This window comes from Nerophis ophidion, linkage group LG27 (genome assembly GCF_033978795.1).
Source record: "Nerophis ophidion isolate RoL-2023_Sa linkage group LG27, RoL_Noph_v1.0, whole genome shotgun sequence".
NCBI classification, from domain to species: domain Eukaryota; kingdom Metazoa; phylum Chordata; class Actinopteri; order Syngnathiformes; family Syngnathidae; genus Nerophis; species Nerophis ophidion.
Genome location: NC_084637.1, coordinates 13,035,980 through 13,059,588, shown reverse-complemented (window position 1 = coordinate 13,059,588; position 23,609 = coordinate 13,035,980). Strand labels below are relative to the sequence as shown.

The window sequence follows — 23,609 nt, the reverse complement described above, 5'->3', positions numbered from 1 at the left end:
CGGACGAATTTGGTGATCGCCTTCTAACCAACGATTGGTATGTGTTTGTTTGGCATTAAATGTGGGTGGAGGGAAAGGCTGGATGCAAATATAGCTACAAATGAGGCATAATGATGCAATATTGTACATACGGCTAGCATAAATAGCATGTTAGCATCGATTAGCTTGCAGTCATGCAGTGACAAAATATGTCTGATTAGCACTCCACATAAGGCAATAACATTAATAAAACTCACCTTTGTGCATTCGTGCACAACGTTATAAGTTTCTTGGACAATATGAGACGGAAAAAGAAGTGGCATAAATCACGTCCTAGGAAGTCGGAGAAAGTTATACATGTAAACAAACCACGGTGAGTTCGAGGACCGGCAAAATTAGAAGGACAAAGCGGCGCTCGCCGAATACTCGAATCAGTGAAACATGTTTAATACAAACAGTGTGCTTTATAGCAATTAGGGAGGTTTGTGTCATGTTTGTCCTCCTACAGAAACTATAATAAAACAAGAATACATGTTTTTTCTCCCCCTCATTATTTCCATTTTTCATATATTTTAGAAAACGCTCCAGAGAGCCACTAGGGCGGCGCTAAGGAGCCGCATGCGGCTCCAGAGCCATGGGTTGCCAACCCCTGATATATATATATATATAACAGCCTAAGAGCTAGAACCAGTTTGCATACATCTACTGCAGGGGTAGGGAACCTATGGCTCTAGAGCCAGATATGGCTCTTTTGATGGCTAAATCTGGCTCTCAGATAAATCTTAGCTGACATTGCTTAACAGGATAAGTAATGAATAATTCCACTGGTAGTCAGGATGTTAAAAATAATGTTAAAAATATAAAACATTCTCTTGCATTTTAATCCATCCATTTGTTTTCTACCGCACCTGTTCAAGAAAAAACAATGTTATTAAAAAGAATTACAGAGTCATTATACCCTAAAAATGTTGGTCTTACTTAAAAAATGCACGCATTTGTGTTCAGTGTTAAAAAATATGGTATGGCTCTAACGGAAATACATTTTAAAATATATGGATTTCATGTCTCTCTCAGCCAAAAAGGTTCCCGACCCCTGATTTACTGTATAAAAAAACTCTACCTGACCACCTGAGGGCACCCCAGACTATGAATGCTTTTAAAAAAGCCTTAAAAAGCCTTCTTTTGAAAAAGCCTATTTTAAAAAGAAGGCTTTGAGGGCAACCCATACTGTGAATGCTTTTAAAAAAGCCTTAAAAAGCCTTCTTTTTAAAAAATGCTTTTTTAAAAAGAAGGCTTTTAAGGGCTTTTTTAAAAGCATTCACCGTCTGGGGTGCCCTCAGGTAGTCAGGGAGAGCGTTCCACAGACTAGGAGCAGTGGAGCAGGTCTCCCATTGTTTGTAGTTTTATCCTTGGAGGTTGGAGGACGTTGGCCTGTTTGGAGCTGAGGTGTCGTGGAGAGGATTTGGCGGTGAGTAGTTATTTGAGGTAGAGGGGGACATTTCCATGGAGGCACTGGTGAGTTAGCAGGGAGACTTTGTATTCAAGCCTGAGTGGAACAGGAAGCCAGTGAAGGGATTTTAGAGTTGGTGTGATATGATCGTATTTCCGCACTAAGTATGTACTGCAGCTTCTGAATGTTCTTGCTGGGGATCCCGACAAAAAAGTGCGTTGAGGTAGTCGAGCCTGTAAAAATAAGCACTTTTCAACAACTCTGTTTGTCTGAAAGTCCTGTGACGCTAGCGTGTTGTGTGCTTTCCAGGCGCTCCAGGACAGAGTGTTACGAGAGGAGCTCATTGTGGGTGAGAAAGACAAAGCGTTCTATTGATTTTGAGATTCAGTGAATGGAGCCCTCACAAACTGCAGTGTTCAGGATAAAATGTTATTTCATCAATGTTCTGGTCTCAAGGACCATTTTCACCAATTATCACGAAGAGGGAAAAAAAATGAATCTTGCTGGCTGTCAATACAATCTCATCCTCATTACATACGAGCACATTCATTAAAATGTCACTTCACCTGTCATCAATCTCTCATCACTTCAAGTGCCTTGTAAGGTTGTACGGGATACCGGTATTAGTATAGTACTGCGATACTAACGAATAATATACGGTATGATAAAGTCTCTCAAAACGATATTTTTTGGCATCACAACATGTGTGGCCTAGTGGTTAGAGCAGGGGTCACCAACCTTTTTGAAACCAAGAGCTACTTCTTGGGTACTGATTAATGCAAAGGGCTACCAGTTTGATACACACTTAAATAAATTGCAAGAAATAGCCAATTTGCTCAATTATATATATATATATATATATATATATATATATAGGTGTGGGAAAAAATCACAAGACTACTTCATCTCTACAGAACTGTTTCATGAGGGATTCCCTCAATCATCAGGAGATTTTAACGGAAGCATTCACATACAATGGTTTATATAGGGCACAGAGTGGGTGTGTACAGGCAGGCGTAGGGTGTGGTGATTGGCTCATGTGTTACCCAGGAGGTGTTTCCGTCTGTGGCGGCATGTTGAAATGATTTCACTGCGCTTGTTGAGGGATGACAGGTCTGGATGATGTATAATAAACAGTTTCTCTTTTAAGCATAGGTTGCATCTTTTATTACCACTGTTGTAAGGCGTGCTGGATGCAAGAATTTGCCATGTTATTGAATATTCAACATTATTGTCTTTGAGGTTCCAAATGTGCTTGCTGAGTTCTGTAGAATTCTGCAAAGTCTGGTTTCTAAAGGAGGCCTTGTGATTATTCCATCTGGGTTTTAAACGCCCCTTTGGTTAGTTCTACGTACGTGTCGGATGTGCTAATGTCCTTGCGTGTTACCTTTGCTTGGTAAACGACTGATGTTTGTAAGCACCCTCCGTTGAGAGGCCAATCAGGTTTCTTGCGACAGTTACATTCCTTATTGGTTTCAGAATCGTTTAGTCTGGGGGTAGGCAGTCCTTTTGCAATTACTTTGTTGTGGTTTGAAATGATTTGTTGTATGTTAATCATACAGCTGTAGCTGAAATTTAATGTTGATCTTGTTGATTTTCCCCCACCTACATATTGCGCTCTACCACGGTATTGAGCACTATTCTCTGGATAATCCAATGTATATATATATACACACACATACACACACATACATACATCTGTCATTCCGTCGTACATGTTTTTTCCTTTTACGGAAGGTTTTTTGTAGAGAATAAATGATGAAGAAAACACTTAATTGGACGGTTTAAAAGAGGAGAAAACAGGAAAAAAAAATACATTTTGAAAAAGTTTATCTTCAATTTCGACTCTTTAAAATTCCAAATTCAACCGAAAAAAAGAAGGGAAAAATTATCTAATTCAAATCTTTTTGAAAAAATTACTAAAATAATTTATGGAACATCATTAGTAATTTTTCCTGATTAAGATTGATTTTTTTAAATTGTGATGACATTTTTAAATAGGTTAAAATCCAATCTGCACTTTGTTAGAATATATAATAAATTGGACCAAGCTATATTTCTAACAAAGACAAATCATTATTTCTTATAGATTTTCCAGAAGAAAAATGTTAAAAGAAATTCAAAAGACTTTGAAATAAAATTTAAATTAGATTCTTCAGATTTTCTAGATTTGACAGAATATATTTTTTTTTAATTTAAGTTTAATCATAATTAGTTTGAAGTTCTATACTCTCGGCAGGGTTCTTGAGGGTGCATGGGAGTTTGCCCAACCAGTCTACATGTGCTTCGTGGAATTGGGGAAGGCATTCGACCGTTTCCCTCGGGAAGTCCTGTGGGGAGTGCTCAGAGAGTATGGGGTATCGGACTATGTTATTGTGCCAGTCCGCTCCCTATACGATCAGTGCCACAGCTTGGTCCACATTGCCGGCAGTAAGTCGAACACATTTCCAGTGAAGGTTGGACTCCGCCAAGGCTGTCCTTTGTCACCGATTCTGTTCATAACTCTTATGGACAGAATTTCTAGGCGCAGTCAAGGCGTTGAGGGGATCCGGTTTGCTGGCCACGGGATTAGGTCTTTGCTTTTGGCAGATGATGTAGTCCTGATGGCTTCATCTGACCGGGATCTTCAGCTCTCACTGGATCGGTTCGCAGCCGAGTGTGAAGCGACCGGAATGAGAATCAGCACCTCTAAGTCCGAGTCCATGGTTCTCGCCCGGAAAAGGGTGGAGTGCCATCTCCGGGTTGGGGAGGAGACCCTGCCCCAAGTGGAGGAGTTCAAGTACCTAGGAGTCTTGTTCACGAGTGGGGGAAGAGTGGATTGTGAGATCGACAGGCGGATCGGGGCGGCGTATTCAGTAATGCGGACGTTGTACCGATCCGTTGTGGTGAAGAAGGAGCTGAGCCGGAAGGCAAAGCTCTCAATTTACCAGTTGATCTACGTTCCCATCCTCACCTATGGTCATGAGCTTTGGGTCATGACCGAAAGAATAAGATCACGGGTACAACCAGCCGAAATTAGTTTCCTCCGCCGTGTGGCGGGGCTCTCCCTTAGAGATAGGGTGAGAAGCTCTGCCATCCGGGAGGAGCTCAAAGTAAAGCCGCTGCTCCTCCACATCGAGAGGAGCCAGATGAGGTGGTTCGGGCATCTGGTCAGGATGCCACCCGAACGCCTCCCTAGGGAGGTGTTTAGGGCACGTCCAACCGGTAGGAGGCCACGGGGAAGACCCAGGACACGTTGGGAAGACTATAACTCCCGGCTGGCCTGGGAATGCCTCGGGATCCCCCGGGAAGAGCTAGACGAAGTGGCTGGGGAGAGGGAAGTCTGGGTTTCCCTGCTAGGGCTGTTGCCCCCGCGACCCGACCTCGGATAAGCGGAAGAAGATGGAGATGGATAGTTTGAAGAAAAATTTCACAAATATTCTTCGTCGAAAAAACAGAAGCTAAAGTGAAGAATTATATTAAAATTTATTTATTATTCTTTACAATAAGAACAAATATATAATTGAAAATTGATTTAAATTGTCAGGAAAGAAGAGGAAGGAATTTAATAAGTAAAAAGGTATATGTGTTTAAAAATCCTAAAATCTTTTTTAAGGTTGTATTATTTAAAGACTTAACTGCAATAAGAAACATATGTTTAATGCACCCTAAGATTTGCTGTTAAAATAAAGCCAATAATGCAATATGTTGTGGTCCCCTCAATTTAGAAAAGTACAGAACATTGCCGAAAATTACAGAAATCATTTTAGTACCAGTAAACACTAGTTCCTTGGTATTCTACACTGGGCTCTCTATTTGGACATCCAATTATCTGGAAATAGCAGCTTTTAGACGAGACTGTGATCAGAGCAGAGTTCTGCGGAAACTGAATTGCGGATAAATGGTATTGAGAAATAAATGGCTGCAATAAGGTGGTGACTTGTCCAGAATGTACCCCGCCTTCCCGGCCGATTGTAGCTGAGATAGGCGACCCCCCCCCCCGCGACCCCAAAGGGAATAAGTGGTAGAAAATGGATGGAAATAGATGGAGACACCACTTTTTTATAGGTGTCAATCTGTTATTACAGTATTTGTAGTTATTTGAACAGTGAAATAATTGAGGTACTGTATTCGAAACACCCTTAACAAAATGTAAACATTTGTCCCACGTTTAGAGTTAAAGGCCTACTGAAACCCACTACTACCGACCACGCAGTCTGATATTTTATTCATCAATGATGACATCTTAACATTGCAACACATGCCAATACGGCCGGTTTAGTTTACTAAATTACAATTAAATATTTCCCGCGGAAATTCGTGTTGAAAACGTCGCGAAATGATGACGTGTGTTTGTGACGTTATTGGTTGGAGTGCACATACTAGCTAGCACCACTTACGGCTAAAAGTCGTCTCTTTCCATCGCATAATTACACAGTAATTCGAACATCTGTGTTGCTGAATCTTTTGCAATTTGTTCACTTAATAATGGAGACGTCAAAGAAGAATGTTGCTGGTGGAAAGCGGTGGATTGCAGCTGTCTTTACCACCGAGACGAAGCAGGTGTTTCTTTGTTTGTTGTGAAGCTTTAACACAGAGCGGTCAAGCGAACATGTTTCTCTACGTCAACCATGTTTTTTGGACGGGAAAATTGTGATATATATCTTACCGGAGACATCAGTGGATTATGCATCCTCCTGCAGTAGCTGTCAAAAAAGGCAGCCGTGAGCTTGGCTCCTCGGCTTCTCTCTGAGACACTGGCGTGTTCACCGCAGCCGTCCGACTTTGAGGTATGTCTTTACAATCTCAATAAAACACTGATAAAACAATAAACAGATAAGGGATCTTCCAGAATTATCCTAGTAAATGTGTCTAATTCCATCTCTATCCACTGGTTTAATGTCTTTAATGTCCTCTGTGTTCTTTGATGTTTGATGTTTCCCTCTTACACACATGTAAGGGGTGTGTACTATGGCTATGAGTTGTTTTTTTCCCTTGGCCTCGGTCTGCACCCTCTCTCCAGGGCCCAGGCTAAGACCTATTTTTTTATTTTATTTTAATCTTATATATTTTTTCTCCCATTCCCCCCCTTGTTTACCTGTATCTAATTTTTTGTGTAAGGGGCGCTGGAAGCCGGCAGACCCGTCAGCGATCCTGTTCTGTCTCCCTGTAATGTTTGTCTTATCTTGAATGGGATTGTGCTGAAAATTTTAAATTTACTGAAGGAACTCTCCTGACGGAATAAATAAAGTACTATCTAATCTAATCTGAAACGCCCGGAGCCATCGCTTTATATTTTATTATTATTTTTTTTTTTTCTAGTCCTTCACTATCAATATCCTCATCCACAAATCTTTCATCCTCGCTCAAATTAATGGGGAAATTGACGCTTTCTCGGTCCAAATTGCTCTTACTGCTGGTGGCTCACATTATAAACAATGTGAGGATGTGAGGAGCCCTCACACCGGTGACCTAACGCGCACATACTTCCGGTAAAGGCAAGGCAAAGCGAACATGGATCCCGACTACATGTCAACCGGCAGTTTTCGGTGAGAAAATTGTGTTAATAAGTCGCCTCTTACCGAAGATCAGTGGAGCTTCTGTCCTGCTGCAGATTCGTGACTTCCCTCAACACTTCCCTCAACACACCCGTCAACACACCCCTCTGATTATCAGGTACTATTTAACTCATTAAAACACTAGTAACACAATAGGCAGATAAGGTATTTCCCAGAATTATCCTAATAATTGTGTCTTAAAACTTCTGAATCGCTCTCACTTTTTTCACTATTTTTTTTCTAGTCCTTCACTCTAAATTTCCTCATCCACGAATCTTTCATCCTTGCTCAAATTAATGGGGAAATTTTCGCTTTCTCGGTCCGAATAGCTCTTGCTGCTGGAGGCTCACATTATAAACAATATGAGGATGTGAGGAGCCTTACAACCCGTGACATCACGCGCACATCGTCTGCTACTTCCGGTACAGGCAAGGCTTTGTTCTTAGCGACCAAAAGTTGCAAACTTTATCGTCGATGTTCTCTACTAAATCCTTTCAGCAAAAATATGGCAATATCGCAAAATGATCAAGTATGACACATAGAATGGACCTGCTATCCCCGTTTAAATAAGAAAATCTCATTTCAGTAGGCTTTTAGACTTAGACAAACTTTATTGATCCACAAGGGAAAGTGTTCCACACAGTAGTTCAGTTAGTTGGAAAGTGTAAGGATGGAAAAGAAAATGGATACATGGATGATACAGCAGAGGATTGGGAGAATGTCATGTGGTCAGATGAAACCAAAATAGAACTTTTTGGTATAAACTCAACTCGTCGTGTTTGGAGGAAGAAGAACACTGAGTTGCATCCCAAGAACACCACACCTACTGTGTAGCATGGGGGTGGAAACATCATGCTTTGGGGCTGTTTTTCTGATAAGGGAACTGGACGACTGATCCGTGTTAAGGAAAGAATGAATGGGGCCATGTATCGTGAGATTTTGAGCCAAAACCTCCTTCCATCAGTGAGAGCTTTAAATGGTTGACCAAATACTTATTTTCCACCATAATTTACAAATAAATTCTTTAAAATTCCTACGATGTGAATTCCTGGATTTTTTTTCACATTCTGTCTCTCACAGTTGAAGTGTACCTATGATGAAAATTACAGACCTCTGTCATCATTTTAAGTGGGAGAACTTGCACAATCGGTGGCTAACTAAATACTTCTTTTGCCCCACTGTGTATATATATATATATATATATATATATATATATATATATATATATATATATATATATACATACATATTTTGTAGAGGAGACATTTAACAGAATCTTTACCACGGACAAGAAGTGTGGTGGCTTTAAAGCTCTTTAGCGCCGCCCTAGTGGCTCCCTGGACCTCTATTAGAGATTTGCAAAAATGGAAAAAAAAAAAAAAATGTTTTAATATATTTTCCGTAGGAGGACAAACCTTCCTGATTGTTAGAAATCCCACTGTTTATTTGGAACATGCTTCACTGATGATAGTATTTGGCATGCACCGTTTTGTCCTACTAATTTGCCAATCCTTGAACACATCATAGTTTGTTTACATGTACAACTTTCTCTGACGGTGCCACAGAAAGACGCGTTTTCCACCATAATTTACATATAAATTCTTTAAAATTCCTACAATGTGAATTCCTGGATTTTTTTTTTCACATTCTGTCTCTCACAGTTGAAGTGTACCTATGATGAAAATTACAGACCTCATTTTAAGTGGAAGAACTTGCACAATCGGTGGCTGACTAAATACTTTTTTGCCCCACTGTATATTGTGCGCTGCCGAACATGCTCGTCTGCTCCTAAACCAGAAATTTAATGACGTGACGACAACGGTGGACCGGTACTTTCCAGAGACTGTATAGTACCAAATATGATTCATTAGTATCGCGGTACTATACAACCCTAGTAGACACGAAGCAAAAACCAACATAACCACACATATGAGAAGATGACCAAGCCAGCAAGTACTCCCTCTGGTCCCACTCCTCTCCATCCCGGTCCAGCCCATTAACATGCTCATTACAATGATGGGACGCAAATCATTCTAATGGCACAAATGGTTTCTTACTTGGCCGGTACCGACCCGGATGTGAAATATTGGACCCCGCGCATGGCGGCGGAGAGCAGCTGCCTCCTCCAATCACATCATTTTCTGGCCTAATCTGATTCCATCTCGACACGATCCAATTACATTTGATTAATTTTGGCTCAGTGCGACTCCACAGCGTTCGAGTCCATCTCTGGTAACACACTTTAACAAGATGCAATCAGATTCACTTGGAATGAAAGAATTTTCGAACGCCATCTCTTGCCGCTTAATTTTCCTGTACACACCCTCAAGCATTCCTGCACGCACTCTGCGGACCCCCTGGGGGGAACATTAGTCACTTCAATGGCAATGATGAGTCTTGTGATCCCTTCTGTGTCCTATGGCTTACTACCTGAGTGTGTAAACTATATAATAATCTATACCAGGGGTGTCAAACTCAAATACAGAGTGGGCCAAATTTTTAAACGGAACAAAGCCGCGGGCCAAAGTTGAACGAATTAACCTTTTAATAAGGACCCAAACAAGTTTTGCATTAAATATTGAACAAGCCAGGCTTATATAACTTTAATGACATGCAGTTTCAAATAATAATAATAATAATTAAAAGAATATCAATGACATATCAAATAAAATTTAAATACAAATTGTATGTCTTTTTTTCTATTTGCAATCTTCTGAGGTAAATATCATTTTTTTTCCACGGGCTAATAATACATTTGAAAATAGAATAACAATAATGAATGAACCAAACATTCAAGCCTTGAAGTAGCAAGAGAAAATGCATGAATAAAAATTATTTGTCAGTTTGCTGGAAGTTTCCCGGTAGAGTTAGTGCTGCAAGGGTTTCTGGGTATTTGTTCTGTTGTGTTACGGTGCGGAAGTTCACCCGAAATGTGTTTGTCATTCTTGTTTGGTGTGGGGTCACAGTGTGGCACATATTTGTAACAGTGCTAAAGTTGTTGAAATGGCCACCCTCAGTGTGACCTGTATGGCTGTTGACCAAGTATGCATGGCATTCACTTGTGCGTGTGTGTGTGTGTGTGTGTGCGAAAGCCACAAATATTATGTGACACGCTGTTAGTATGGAGGAAAAGCGGGCGTGACGACAGGTTGTAGAGAACGCTAAAGGCAGTGCCTTAAATGCACGCCCCCAATATAGTTGTCCAAGTGGAAATCGGTAGAAATTCGGGAGAATTGTTGCCCCGGGAGATTTTCAGGAGGGGCACTGAACTTCGGGAGTCTACCGGGAAAATTAGGAGGATTGGCAAGTATGAGTATTAGCGGTGAATGCGGTGTTACAGCGGCACCGACGCTGTATAACACCGGCGGGCCAGCTGTAATGCTAAATTGATATTGCCTCAAGGGCCAAATTAAATTACACGGCAGGCCAGATTTGGCCCGCGGGCCAGAGTTTGACACCCCGGATGGCAGAGTCCTTTTTTTTTCTCTACTTTGTCATGAAAAAGGGACGTTTTTGTCATGACAAAGGGAGGTTTTGTGGGTGGTGCATTAATTGTAAGTGTATATTGTGTTTTTTATGTTGATTTAATAAAAATTTAAAAAAATTAAAAAATGTTTTTTATTTATTATTTTTTATTTTTTAAATAAGATTGGTACCGGGCCGCTGCCCGGTGGTTGGGGACCACTGACCTAGATCCACTCGACGTCCATTGCACCAGTGGGCTGGGGATAACCCTTGTTATCGATGATATCAAGATTTGGATCGGTCCACCCACTTCTAATAGAAGGGGAGGTTGACAGAGAATGTGCCAAATTCACACCTACTGGAATGTCAACTGTCATCTCCGTCCCCCCCTCAAAAAAAGACAATACACTCAAATAAGTGTGAATATATTTGAAACACGTGTCTTCTAATCCCAAATTATAATCCTGTTAGCCTCACATCTTCTATGCCTTTCAAACTGCCCTTGAGCAAGGCACATCTCATTTTTTCCTAAAGCGCTGCATGGCAGCTGACCTCGAAAATCCCCGTGAAGAACGCGTTTATATCTGCCGTGTGTTCCTTGAAAATGTTCTACTTTAGCGCGTTTTATAATGTAACACAGGGGTCGGGAACCTTTTTGGCTGAGAGAGCCAAGAATCCGAATATTTTAAAATGTATTTCCGTAAGAGCCATATCATTTTTTTTCAACACTGAACACACCTAAACGTGTGCATTTTTAAGTAAGACCAACATTACTAGAGTATAATAAGTCTCTTATTCTTTGTAATAACATCGATAATCTGAATCTTACTGTGGAGGGGGCGTGGCCTGCGGGCCTGCAGCGAAGCAGGGTGTGCCAGGACCGGACTCGAAATCAGCGACAGGTGCGTAGACAACCCACCTGGGCCTTGTTATCTAATCACCTGTCGCTCTGTCATAAGCAGCAGCCAGGAGGAGAGACAGGGTTGGAGCTGGAGCCAGAGTACGAGCGAGAACGAAAGAGAAAAAGACAATTGCTGGAAAGCAACTGAGAGAATTATTGAAAAATTAAAAAATATCGTAACCCCGAAACAGGCTTTCATGTCGGTGCTTGGTGGTCTGAAGAACCCACAGGAGGGCAAGCCCTAAAAAAACAATAATAAATAAAGTGCGGTAGAAAAAAGGATGGATGGATTCAAATGCATGAGCATGTTTAATATTTTGAACGTTATTTTTAACACTTTGATTACAAGTGGAATTAGTCATTACTTATTGTGTTAAGCAGTGTTAGCTCAGATTTATACGAGAGCCAGGTGCAGTCATCAAAAGAGCCACATCTGGCTCTAGAGCCATAGGTTCCCTACCCCTGTTGTAACATCTTCACAGCTCAGAGAAACATACGCAAGTAAAAGGCAAAAATACATTTTTTGGAAGTTATTTCCACATGTTCACGTAAATGCTTAACATTGGGGAGTCAGAATGGAACCCGGGGGGCCTTATATGCAGCGTGCAAAGTGAGAAGACAAAGAAATGATTGCGAAAAGGGAACAAACATGCGGCATTTCAAAAATAATGTAGGATAATAAATAGCATATCCATACCAATGAGATTGCCCTTTGGACAATGCAGAGGCCTGCTGACTCCAGTCATTCTTGAAATGGATTCCTTATACATGATTCGCCTCCAGGGTGCAATTCCTCCACCGTGAACACTCTCCTCCTTCTGGACATTCAGTCAAATATTACAACCCATTACCGCAGGGCTATTCAAATGGCCGCCCAGGGGCCAAGTCTTTTTGGCGATATATATTACAATATATTATTAGGCATATAAATGATAATAGAACTGAGGACAGGGGCGGTAAAACGCCAACAGTATATTTCGATATCAATAAAAAATATTTGATGATATGATTGATATATACCGTAAATTACGGACTATAAGCCTCTACCTTTTTCCTAAGTATGGAACCCTGCGGCTTATAAAACGGTGCGGCTAATCTATGTATTTTTTTTCCGTTGACGGCCAAAAGGTTTTGTGTTCAACAAATAGATTTCATTAAACACAAGTCGAGACAGTGAAAATGTATGTCAGGGGTGTCAAACGTACGGCCCCCGGACATCAATCAATCAATCAATCAATGTTTACTTATATAGCCCTAAATCACTATTGTCTCAAAGGGCTGCACAAACCACTACGACATCCTCGGTAGGCCCACATAAGGGTAAGGAAAACTCACACCCAGTGGGACGTCGGTGACAATGATGACTTTGAGAACCTTGGAGAGGAAGAAAGCAATGGATGTCGAGCACGTCTAACATGATACTGTGAAAGTTCAATCCATAATGGATCCAACACAGTCGCGCGAGTCCAGTCCAAAGCGGATCCAACAAAGCAGCGAGAGTCCCGTTCACAGCGGAGCCAGCAGGAAAACATCCCAAGCAGAGGCGGATGTATCAGCAGCGCAGAGATGTCCCCAGCCGATATACAGGCAAGCAGTACATGGCCACCGGATCGGACCGGACCCCCTCCACAAGGGAGAGTGGGACGTAGGAGAAAAAGAAAAGAAACGGCAGATCAACTGGTCTAAAAAGGGAGTCTATTTAAAGGCTAGAGTATACAAATGAGTTTTAAGGTGAGATTTAAATGCTTCTACTGATGTGGCATCTCAAACTTTAACCAGGAGGGCATTCCAGAGTACTGGAGCCCGAAATGAAAACGCTCTATCGCCCGCAGACTTTTTTTGGGCTTTGGGAATCACTAATAAGCCGGAGTCCTTTGAACGCAGATTTCTTGCCGGGACATATGGTACAATACAATCGGCAAGATAGGATGGAGCTAGACCGTGTAGTATTTTATACGTAAGTAGTAAAACCTTAAAGTCACATCTTAAGTGCACAGGAAGCCAGTGCAGGTGAGCCAGTACAGGCGTAATGTGATCAAACTTTCTTGTTCTTGTCAAAAGTCTAGCAGCCGCATTTTGTACCAACTGTAATCTCTTAATGCTAGACATGGGGAGACCCGAAAATAATACGTTACAGTAATCGAGACGAGACGTAACAAACGCATGGATAATGATCTCAGCGTTGTTAGTGGACAAAATGGAGCGAATTTTAGCGATATTACGGAGATGAAAGGTGAAAACTAATGAGTAGTCATGGTAACAAAAGTTTAAAACAGGAACTGACCAAAACAAAACATGATCCATAGACGTGACAAGTTCATTATGTTCTTCATGGTGTTTTTGAAAATGCACCATTTTTTTCCTTCGAATTTTTAAATGTTTTGTCAGGGGCATTATTTGTAATATGTAGATTTTCAGAATGTGCATGTGCTATATTTTTTTGTAAACAAGGGTAAAACACAGAAAACAATCTGAAGTTGTATTTACTTTGAAGTTATCATGCCATGATTTTACCAGTCCGGCCCCCGAGCTAAAATGACTTTGACACCCCTGATCTAGCTCGACCCTGAATGCAACTCAGTTGATAGAGGCTTCCAGAAAAGGACGTCTATAAACGTTTGATCGCATTTGATCTCGTGGTTTTGTTTGAGGCACGTGTTGTTCTGCTCCTTCGGGCGCTTCGGCGCAAACCTGTTCATGTGAGCAAGCGGTGCAAGATGTAAGCAAACCTCGAACACATGCTTAGACCCTGGCTCAGGGGGGTGTAATGAGAGACACTTAGGCGCCAGGGTATAAATCTTCCCAACCCTGAGCCACTGACATTCCGCCCCCCCCGAGACATAAGGCAGAATATCTTAATTACGGCACTTAACATCACATTGCCGGGGTCCCCTGCGAGCCCAAGCAAGCATGTAATTCATTGTAGTGAGCATCGGTAAAACCCGAATACATCACCCTTCAAGGATGCAAAGTGCAGAGTGGTTTGTAAAACCGGGACGACAAAAGCTAATGTTTTCCTTGAGAGGCTGGAGGGTGGGTGTGCGCAGTCAGCGTGGCAAGGCAGCACGACTTGACGACAAACTCAAACCGCGATTGGTGATTCCACTCTTCAACTCAACATCAACCCTGATTTCAGGCTAATTTCATCCATTTTATACAGTTTCTTCCTTTCGGGGTCTCCCGAAAGTGTCAATACGTGGACTATGGGGTGGTTGTTTTCCCGGGATGCAAGTAAACTTGGACCAGAGATGCCGTAAAGGTGAAGACGTCTTTCATTTTAACACTAACAAACTACAAAAAAGGGAGGAAAGAAAAGGCGCACACAATGGCGGAGAACAAATGAGGGTGGACGCTCCCCTTTCCTCTCCTGCTTGCTTCTTTGTTTTGTCTTAAGTTTCTTGTTGCCTCTTTTTGCACTGCTCTCCAAATCTAAACATTGGAACTATATAACTGGCCTCAACAAAATTGACAAGATCTTGGGTCTGGGGGAACCTGCTGTCGTGACGAAGCGGTTGTTGCTGGACACACGACGGACTCTTGGGGGAAGAAGGAGGGCCGCGTGCCTGGGGACCTTTTTCTGTCGAGGACGTGAAGATATCCACCTATTCGGAATTATGACAACAGGATATCTGCTGATTGGAGTAAGCGTTGCTCTGGTTTTGTCGACAAATTGGAAGTTGCTGACCGTCTTCAAAGTACTCCAAAGCTGCCACAAAGGATTGGAGGATGCGGGAAGAACTGTGGATTACATCGGACTGTCCACCCCACAGTTTTGAGGACCAGTCATAGACAATTTAGAGTGAAAAAACACATTTTATTTTTACCCGTATAAAAATCATTCTAACTTGGATTGTTTCCCTGGCTTCGAGACTCTCCCGAAGGACAGTGCAGCGAAGACACAACAAACTCCCTTCTTGTCTCTCATGGACACACACCTGTTGTTGTTGACTTTGGACTAGCAACCGCAATACATCAAGGCCGCAGAACCGAGACACACACACACACAAAATATATACGCCACACATACACACCCCATCCCCCCAACCCAACGCCCTCGACGCAAATCCCGTAGGGGTGATGAATGGATGGTCAGCGCCTGAGAGCTGCGGCCTACCACCATGACCTTGAATTACCTTCCCTCTGTTGCTAGATATCTCGAGATGTATGTTGTAATATGTATATGTGCTTTGGTAACGAGGTTTTTTCCCACTACAGACTTGGCCCCCTTAGGAGCCCAGTCTGGATCGTATTGTTTTACTCGTCCTTCCCCAGCGTTTACCTTTTTCCCCATCTTTTACGGGGCGCCTTATGGCGACCCATCAGCGTTCTTGTTCTGTAACCCTGTACGCTGTTCGTTTGTCTAATCCTGAACAGGTTTGTACTGAAAACAAAGTTTCGTTGTACTTGTGCAATGACAATAAAGACCTATCCTATCCTAATGGAAACAAAAACTAGCACAAAGGCAGAACTATGGACAAAAAAAAAAAAAATCGATAACTGTGACGTAAAAACCAAAAACTTAATTATGGACAGTATGAGTGACAGGCATGGCATGGCATGAAGTAGAAGTAGCATGGCATGACGTGGGTAAAGGTATCGAAGGTGATAGATAGTGATGTTGCTAGGACAAACAACAGAAACAGACCGGCTTAAATAGCAGTGACATGATCAGTGAAAACAGGTGCGAGACTGAACATGTGGAACTAATGGGTTGCTATGGTGACAAAAGTGCACAAAGAGTCCAAAAACAAAACCGAACATGACTAAAACAAAACATGATCACACAGACATGACAGAAAGCTGGACAGGAGAGCAATTTTTGAAGCTTTTCAGGTGGAATTCTTTCCCATTCTTGGTTGATGTACAGCTTAAGTTGTTCAACAGTCCGCGGTCTCCGTTGTGGTATTTTATGCTTCATAAAGCGACACACATTTTCAATAGGAGACTGGACTACAGGCATGCCAGTCTAGTACCCGCACTTTTTTACTATGAAGCCACGTTGTTGTAACATGTGGCTTGGCTTCCTCCCACTTCCAAAGACATGCACCTGGGGATAGGTTGATTGGCAACACTAAATTGGCCCTAGTGTGTAAATGTGAGTGTGAATGTTGTCTGTCTATCTGTGTTGGCCCTGCAATGAGGTGGCGACTTGTCCAGGGTACACACCACTTTCCGCCCGATTGTAGCTGAGACAGACACCAGCGCCCCCTGCGACCCCAAAGGGAATAAGCGGTAGAAAATGGATGCATGGATGGACTCGTCTTTTTCTCTTTGCATCAGTCCATCTTAGAAGCCGGCGGCGTTTCTGGGTGTTGTTGATAAATGGCTTTGGCTTTGCAGAGTATAGTTTTACCTTGCACTTACAGATGTAAATGGTAAATGGGTTATACTTGTATAGTGCTTTTCTACCCCTTTTTAAGGAGCCCAAAGCGTTTTGACAGTATTTCCACATTCGCCCATTCACACACACATTCACACACTGACGGTGGGAGCTGCCATGCAAGGCCCTTGCTCACCAGGACCCGTCAGGAGCAAGGGTGAAGTGTCTTGCCCAAGGACACAACGGACGTGACTAGAATGTAAGAAGGTGGGGATTGAACCAGTAACCCTCAGACGCCACGCCGTCCCCAAGTAGTCCATGTAGCCACTGGACAAGTCGCCACCTCATCGCAGGGCCAACACAGATAAACAGACAACATTCATTGTCTGCAGGCTCAATTAGAGACGTTTGCCATCATGAATATCTTCAAAAAAATGGTCGGTTAAGGATGATGTAAGAGCAATGCAAGAAAGGAACAAAGAAAATACATATTCCAGAATTATTCTAGTTAGGGCAAAAGTCTGCCTTCCAAGTCTCAGGGGCATCAAACATGACTCAATGTATCCTCTTCTACCTCGCCTCATTATCATAACATCAGGTTTTAGCAGAGTTATGAGTGCCATCCATCCATCCATTTCCTACCGCTTGTCTCGGTCGGGGTCGCGGGGGTGCTGGAGCCTATCTCAGCTGCATTCGTGCGGAAGGCGGGGTACACCCTGGACAAGTCACCACCTTATCGCAGGGCCAACATTCACGCTCACATATTAGGGCCAATTTAGTGTTGCCAATCAACCTATCCCCAGGTGCATGTCTTTGGAAGTGGGAGGAAGCCAGAGTACCCGGAGGGAACCCACGCAGTCACGGGGAGAACATGCAAACTCCACACAGAAAGATCCCGAGCACGGGATTGAACCCAGGACTACTCAGGACCTTCGTATTGTGAGGCACATGCACCAACCCCTGTTCCACCGTGCTGCCCGAGAGTTATAAGTGAATTCCTGGAGGTGAAGCTTTACTATGGATCAGAGCGGTCAAGCAAACATGGATCCCGACTACATGTCAACCGGCAGTTTTCGGTGAGAAAATTGTGGTAATAAGTCGCCTCTTACCAGAGATCAGCGGAGCTTCTGTCCTGCTGCAGCTTCGTGACTTCCCTCAACACTTCCCTCAACACACCCGTCAACACACCCATGGCCACAGCCCTCCGACTATCAGGTACTATTTAACTCACTAAAACACCACCAACACAATAGGCAGATAAGGTATTTCCCAGAATTCCATCCATCCATTTTCTACCGCTTATTCCCTTTTGGGGTCGCGGGGGGCGCATGTGCCTATCTCAGCTACAATCGGGCGGAAGGCGGGGTACACCCTGGACAAGTCGCCACCTCATCGCAGGGCCAATATTTCCCAGAATTATCCTAGTAAATGTGTCTAAAAACATCTGAATCGCTCTCACTACACTAACGTTTTTTTTTCTCGTCCTTCACTCTAAATTTCCTCATCCACGAATCTTTCATCCTCGCTCAAATTAATGGGGAAATTGTCGTTTTCTCGGTCCGAATAGCTCTCGCTGCTGGAGGCTCCCATTATAAACAATGTGAGGATGTGATGAGCCCTACAACCAGTGATGTCACGCGCACAACGTCTGCTACTTCCGGTAAAGGCAAGGCTTTTTTATTGCGAACTTTATCGTCGATGTTCTCTACTAAATCATTTCAGTAAAAATATGGCAATATCGCGAAATGATCAAGTATGACACATAGAATGGACCTGCTTTCGCCGTTTGAATAAGAAAACCTCATTTCAGTAGGCCTTTAATATGTGGACATGATATCTATAGTTTTTGATTAGACACATTTGAGTGCCAGTCAGGGACAAATTTGACTGGCAAAAATGGACAAAATATTGAGGGAAAGTTGCAGGCGTTGGACAAAGTTGCAATTGGCGAGAAATCCCTAATGGCCTTTTGTTAATATGCGTCTGCTAACTGCAAAGGACACTAGAACCAATTATCAGCTGCAACAGTCGTATCTAAAATAATGATAATTAAGTGTTGCCGGCCAGCGTTTAGTTGATCATTGCTGTTCCAGTGGTGGAGAGAATCCTCCAGAGGAGTCTTGCGGTGGAAACAACAAAGTCTACAGGAGGTGGTAATGGCGCCAAAACATCTGACATAACCACGCTCACACCTGAGGTCAAATAGAAGCAAGATCTATGTCCTACAGCAGGGGTGTCAAACCAACTAGGCCCAATTATATTATAAAAAATAGCTTTTTTTTTTTTACTGCTGTTCTAAATGTGTCCACTTGATGTCGCAATAGCAATTCTGTTAGGCAAGCAAACAGTTTCTACAGGGGCCAAGCAAGAGGTACACAGTAAAGGGTAACAGTGGCTCCTCCTCCTCGACCCACATCAAACTTAAAAGCCGCTGTTTTATGGGTTCTGTTTCGAACACATCGTTATTTGGCACCCTTGCTCCTTCGAAATGTCTCCGTCAAACACAAGATAGGTGGACATGACAAAGGAGGTATTTGATACCTCGAAGACTTTACAAGTCATGTTTTTTGTTCAATCCTAGAAAGACTGTGATTTAAAGTTCAATCCTGGCTTTGTAGATACACCGAGATGAAGTCTAAGCTCATTGTGTTTTTGAATCTACACCAATTTCTTCAGAATTTTCAACAAACTTGAAGTATTTTATCCAGAGGATTGTTTGGGATTAGTACAGTTTTCAGAATGTGCTTGTTCTATTTTTGGGCTAAAGTAAAACAAAGAAAACGACTTGGAGTCGTCTTTATATTTAAGTTATCATGCCATGATTTTACTATTACGGCCCCGCCGGTCCTCTTTATCAGTGTTGTGTCCAGACTCGGCCTGCTGACTGCCAAGGCCTAACCCCGCCGTGACGCAGACAGAGCAGAGACAAGGCGATATGACCTGTGTCAACTAATTTTCATTTATTCTATAATCATACAGTACATCGTGTCTAACGGGAGTTGTCGAGATTACCCCCTTCCCTCAGCGACAGCTTCAGTGATGTAACAGGGACCTTCCAAATAAATAGAGGAGGCACGCGGGCTTAATTTTTAGAACTAAATTGAAAGCTGTCTCTGCATGAGTCCTTGCTTCTTGTCCAATTATTAGATCTCATCAGTGTTTCAGTGTTTGAACCTAACATTTGTCCAGAAGATTATTTGTGATTTGTACGGTTTTCAGAATGTGCTCCTTCTATTTATGGCCGAAGTAAGACAAAGAAAACAACTTGAGAGTTGTCTTTATTTTGAAGTTATCATGCCATGATTTGGGAGTAGATTTTCCTCCATGCAGCCCCTGGGCTAAAATGAGTTTGACACCAGTTTTCCACATTTTATCCACTCATGTTCTCAATAAGGGTGGCAGAATATGAACATTGTCCGAGAGTCATTCAATCAAAACTGAGCAATGTTTTTTTGTTTGTTTTTGTAAAATAATTGTTTAAAAGTGTTGGGTCTCAGACTTTGCAGGTGCACCTATAATGAACAGTTCTGATTGGGGCCAAGAAACAGCACTTTGCAGCCCTCTGTCGCCACCCGTTGGGGTTTTTATCTCCATTTCTTACGGTTTGTTGAGTTAGCACTGGTTTGATAGGTGGACATGACAAAGGAAGCATTTCATACCTCGAAGAGTTTACATGTCATCGTTTTTTGTTCAATCCGAAAAAGACTGTGACTTAAAGTTTAATCCTAGCTTTGTAGATACACTGAGACCGAGTCTAAACTCATTGTGGTTTTGAAGCCGCACCAATTTCTTCAGAATTTTCAACAAACTTGAAGTATTTTATCCAGAGGATTATTTGGGATTTGTACGGTTTTCAGAATGTGCTTGTTCTATTTTTGGGCCAAAGTAAAACAAAGAAAACGACTTGGAGTCGTCTTTATATTTAAGTTATCATGCCATGATTTTACTTTTACGGCCCCACCTGGGATTTTCCTTTATGTGGCCCCTAAGCTAAAATGAGTTTGACACGCCTGGTTTGCAAGTTCTGATTTTTGTTCAATCCCATAAAAACTGTGAAAAAAAAGTTCAATCCTAGCTTTGTAGATACACCGAGACAAAGTCAAAGCTAAATTTGTTTTTGAAACTGCACAAATTTCCTCAGAATTTTCAACAAACTCGGAGTGTTTTGTGCAGAGGACGATTTGGGATTCGTGCGGGTTTCAGAATGTGCTCGTTCTATTTTGGGCTGAAGTAAAACAAAATAAAACAACTTGGAGATGTCTTTATTTTTAAGTTATCATGCCATGATTTTACCATTATGGCCCCAATTGAGAATAGATTTTCCGTTACATGGCCGCTGAGCTGAAAATTAGTTTAACACCTTTGGTTCACATGTTGTGTTTTTTGTTCAATCCCAGAAAGACTGTGATTTAAAATTTAATCCTGGCTTTGTAGATACACTGAAACCAAGGTTGAGCTCATTATATTTTTGAAGCTGCACCAATTTTCAACAAACTTGAAGTATTTTTTCCAGAGGATTATTTGGGATTTCTACGGTTTTCAGAATGTGCTTGTTCTATTTTTGGCCAAAGTAAAACAAAGAAACTTGGAGTTGTCTTTATTTTTAAGTTATCATGCCATGATTTTACCATTACGGCCCCACTTGGGAATAGATTTTCCTCCATGCAGCCCCCGGAGCTAAAATGAGTTTGACACCTTTGGTTCACATGTTGTGTTTTTTGTTCAATCCCAGAAAAACTGTGATTTAAAATGTAATCCTGGCTTTGTTGATACGCTGAAACCAAGGTTAAGATCATTATATTTTTGAAGCTGCACCAATTTTCAACAAACTTGAAGTATTTTTTCCAGAAGATTATTTGGGATTCGTACGGTTTTCAGAATGTGCTTGTTCTATTTTGGCCAAAGTAAAACAAAGAAACTTGGAGTTGTCTTTATTTTTAAGTTATCATGCCATGATTTTACCATTATGGCCCCACTTGGGAATAGATTTTCCTCCATGCAGCCCCCGGAGCTAAAATGAGTTTGACACCTTTGGTTCACATGTTGTGTTTTTTGTTCAATCCCAGAAAAACTGTGATTTAAAATGTAATCCTGGCTTTGTTGATACACTGAAACCAAGGTTAAGATCATTATATTTTTGAAGCTGCACCAATTTTCAACAAACTTGAAGTATTTTTTCCAGAGGATTATTTGGGATTTGTACGGTTTTCAGAATGTGCTCGTTCTATTTTTGGCCAAAGTAAAACAAAGAAACTAGGAGTTGTCTTTATTTTTAAGTTATCATGCCATGATTTTACCATTACGGCCCCACTTGGGAATATATTTTCCGTTATATGGCCCCTGAGCTAAAATTAATTTTTACATATCTGGTTCACATGTTGTGTTTTTTGTTCAACAAAAGACTGATTTAAAAGTGTAATCCTGGCTTTGTAGATACACTGAAACCAAGGTTAAGCTCATTATATTTTTGAAGCCGCACCAATTTCCTCAGAATTTTCAACAAACTTGAAGTGTTTTGTCCAGAGGATTATTTGGGATTCGTACGGTTTTCAGAATGTGCTTGTTCTATTTTGGCCAAAGTAAAACAAAGAAACTTGGAGTTGTCTTTATTTTTAAGTTATCATGCCATGATTTTACCATTATGGCCCCACTTGGGAATAGATTTTCCTCCGTGCAGCCCCCGGAGCTAAAATGAGTTTGACACCCCTGTCCTACAGTTCACCACATTGTAATCACTTCACCCACTCGTGTTCTGAATAAGGGCGGTGGAATATGAACAATAACTCCCAGCATGATGCAATGCATAACTGAGCAAAAATAAAAATGTGTTGGATCTCAAGACTTTGCAGGTGTACCTAATGAATAGTTCTGGTGGGGTCCAAGAAGCAGCACTTTGCAGCCCTCTACCCCCACCTGCCGTCGTCGGCCAGCAAAAGCCAAGTCATATTGTGACAGTTGATTGAAGCACCCACGCAGATTGAGATGAGAACAGACATTGCAAGCAACTTAAACTGTATTTTATTTTATTTTTTTCTTTTGGGACTTTCCACGCTTGGCTAATCGTGACGTCAGCTGTCAGACAAAATGTCCTCAAAATAAAGCATGCTGCATTTGCAAACTTCCTGCACAACGTTGCACCTGCAATTTCTCCTGCACTAATTAACAGAAAGTTGCAAACCTAAAACTGCACCAAAAAAAAAAAAAAAATCCCAATATTCAGCTATTGCGCAACAATATAAATGAATGCATTAAAAAAAATAAAAAATAGACCCTCTCCAATGATCCCCTCTCAAGCCCACAGGCTCCTCCAAAGACGTGATGCAACTACAAAATAAGGTCCGGTCCAACAATCCAGACGTCTCACAACAGCTGACACAAGTTTGCACAAAGTCACGCCTGCCGTGCACACACACACGCACGCACACACACACACACATGCGTCTTTTACCTTGGCTCCTGCACAGCAAGATCGCCATCAGATGCACCAGCAGCAGCATCCTCGTAGTCGGTTCAGGTCCTCCGCGGCCAGGAAGATGCAATGCGAGAAAAATGCAACACACACTCGGCTCCGATCATCCGCTGCCTCGGCGCCTGCGTGTTCTTTTTGCCTCCTTCGGCTCCTCTCTTCCTGCTCCTTCCGATGCGCGCGCTCCCGCTGCCACGCGCGTTCACTGTGCTCGCACGCGCGCGCGCTTCTGCGTCCTCTCTTCTGGGATGGATGGACGCTGCAGGATAGTGTTGTCCCGATATGTTGGTACCGGTACCAACATTATTTTGATGCACTTTGTGTTCTTTTTGGTAGTTTTCTAAATAAAGAAGACCACAAAAAGTGCATTATTGGCTTTATTTTAACAAAAAAAAAAATATATCTTAGGGTGCATTAAACATATGTTTCTTATTGCAACCCGAAAATGGCATAAAATGCATATTTTTGGAAAACTTTTTTTTAAAGGGAGA

The 23,609-nt window shown here is 42.0% G+C and overlaps 1 protein-coding gene across 1 annotated transcript in view; it reads right to left on the bottom strand.

Moving 5' to 3' along the window:
- Positions 1 to 23,293, bottom strand: part of LOC133544058 (neural cell adhesion molecule 2-like) — a 744,172-nt gene extending 720,879 nt beyond the window's left edge. The window contains exon 1 of the mRNA XM_061889087.1: positions 23,101 to 23,293. Coding sequence (XP_061745071.1) covers positions 23,101 to 23,149 — 49 coding nt within the window. The 5' untranslated portion in view covers positions 23,150 to 23,293. The remainder of the gene's footprint in view (positions 1 to 23,100) is intronic.
- Positions 23,294 to 23,609: the final 316 nt, after the last annotated feature.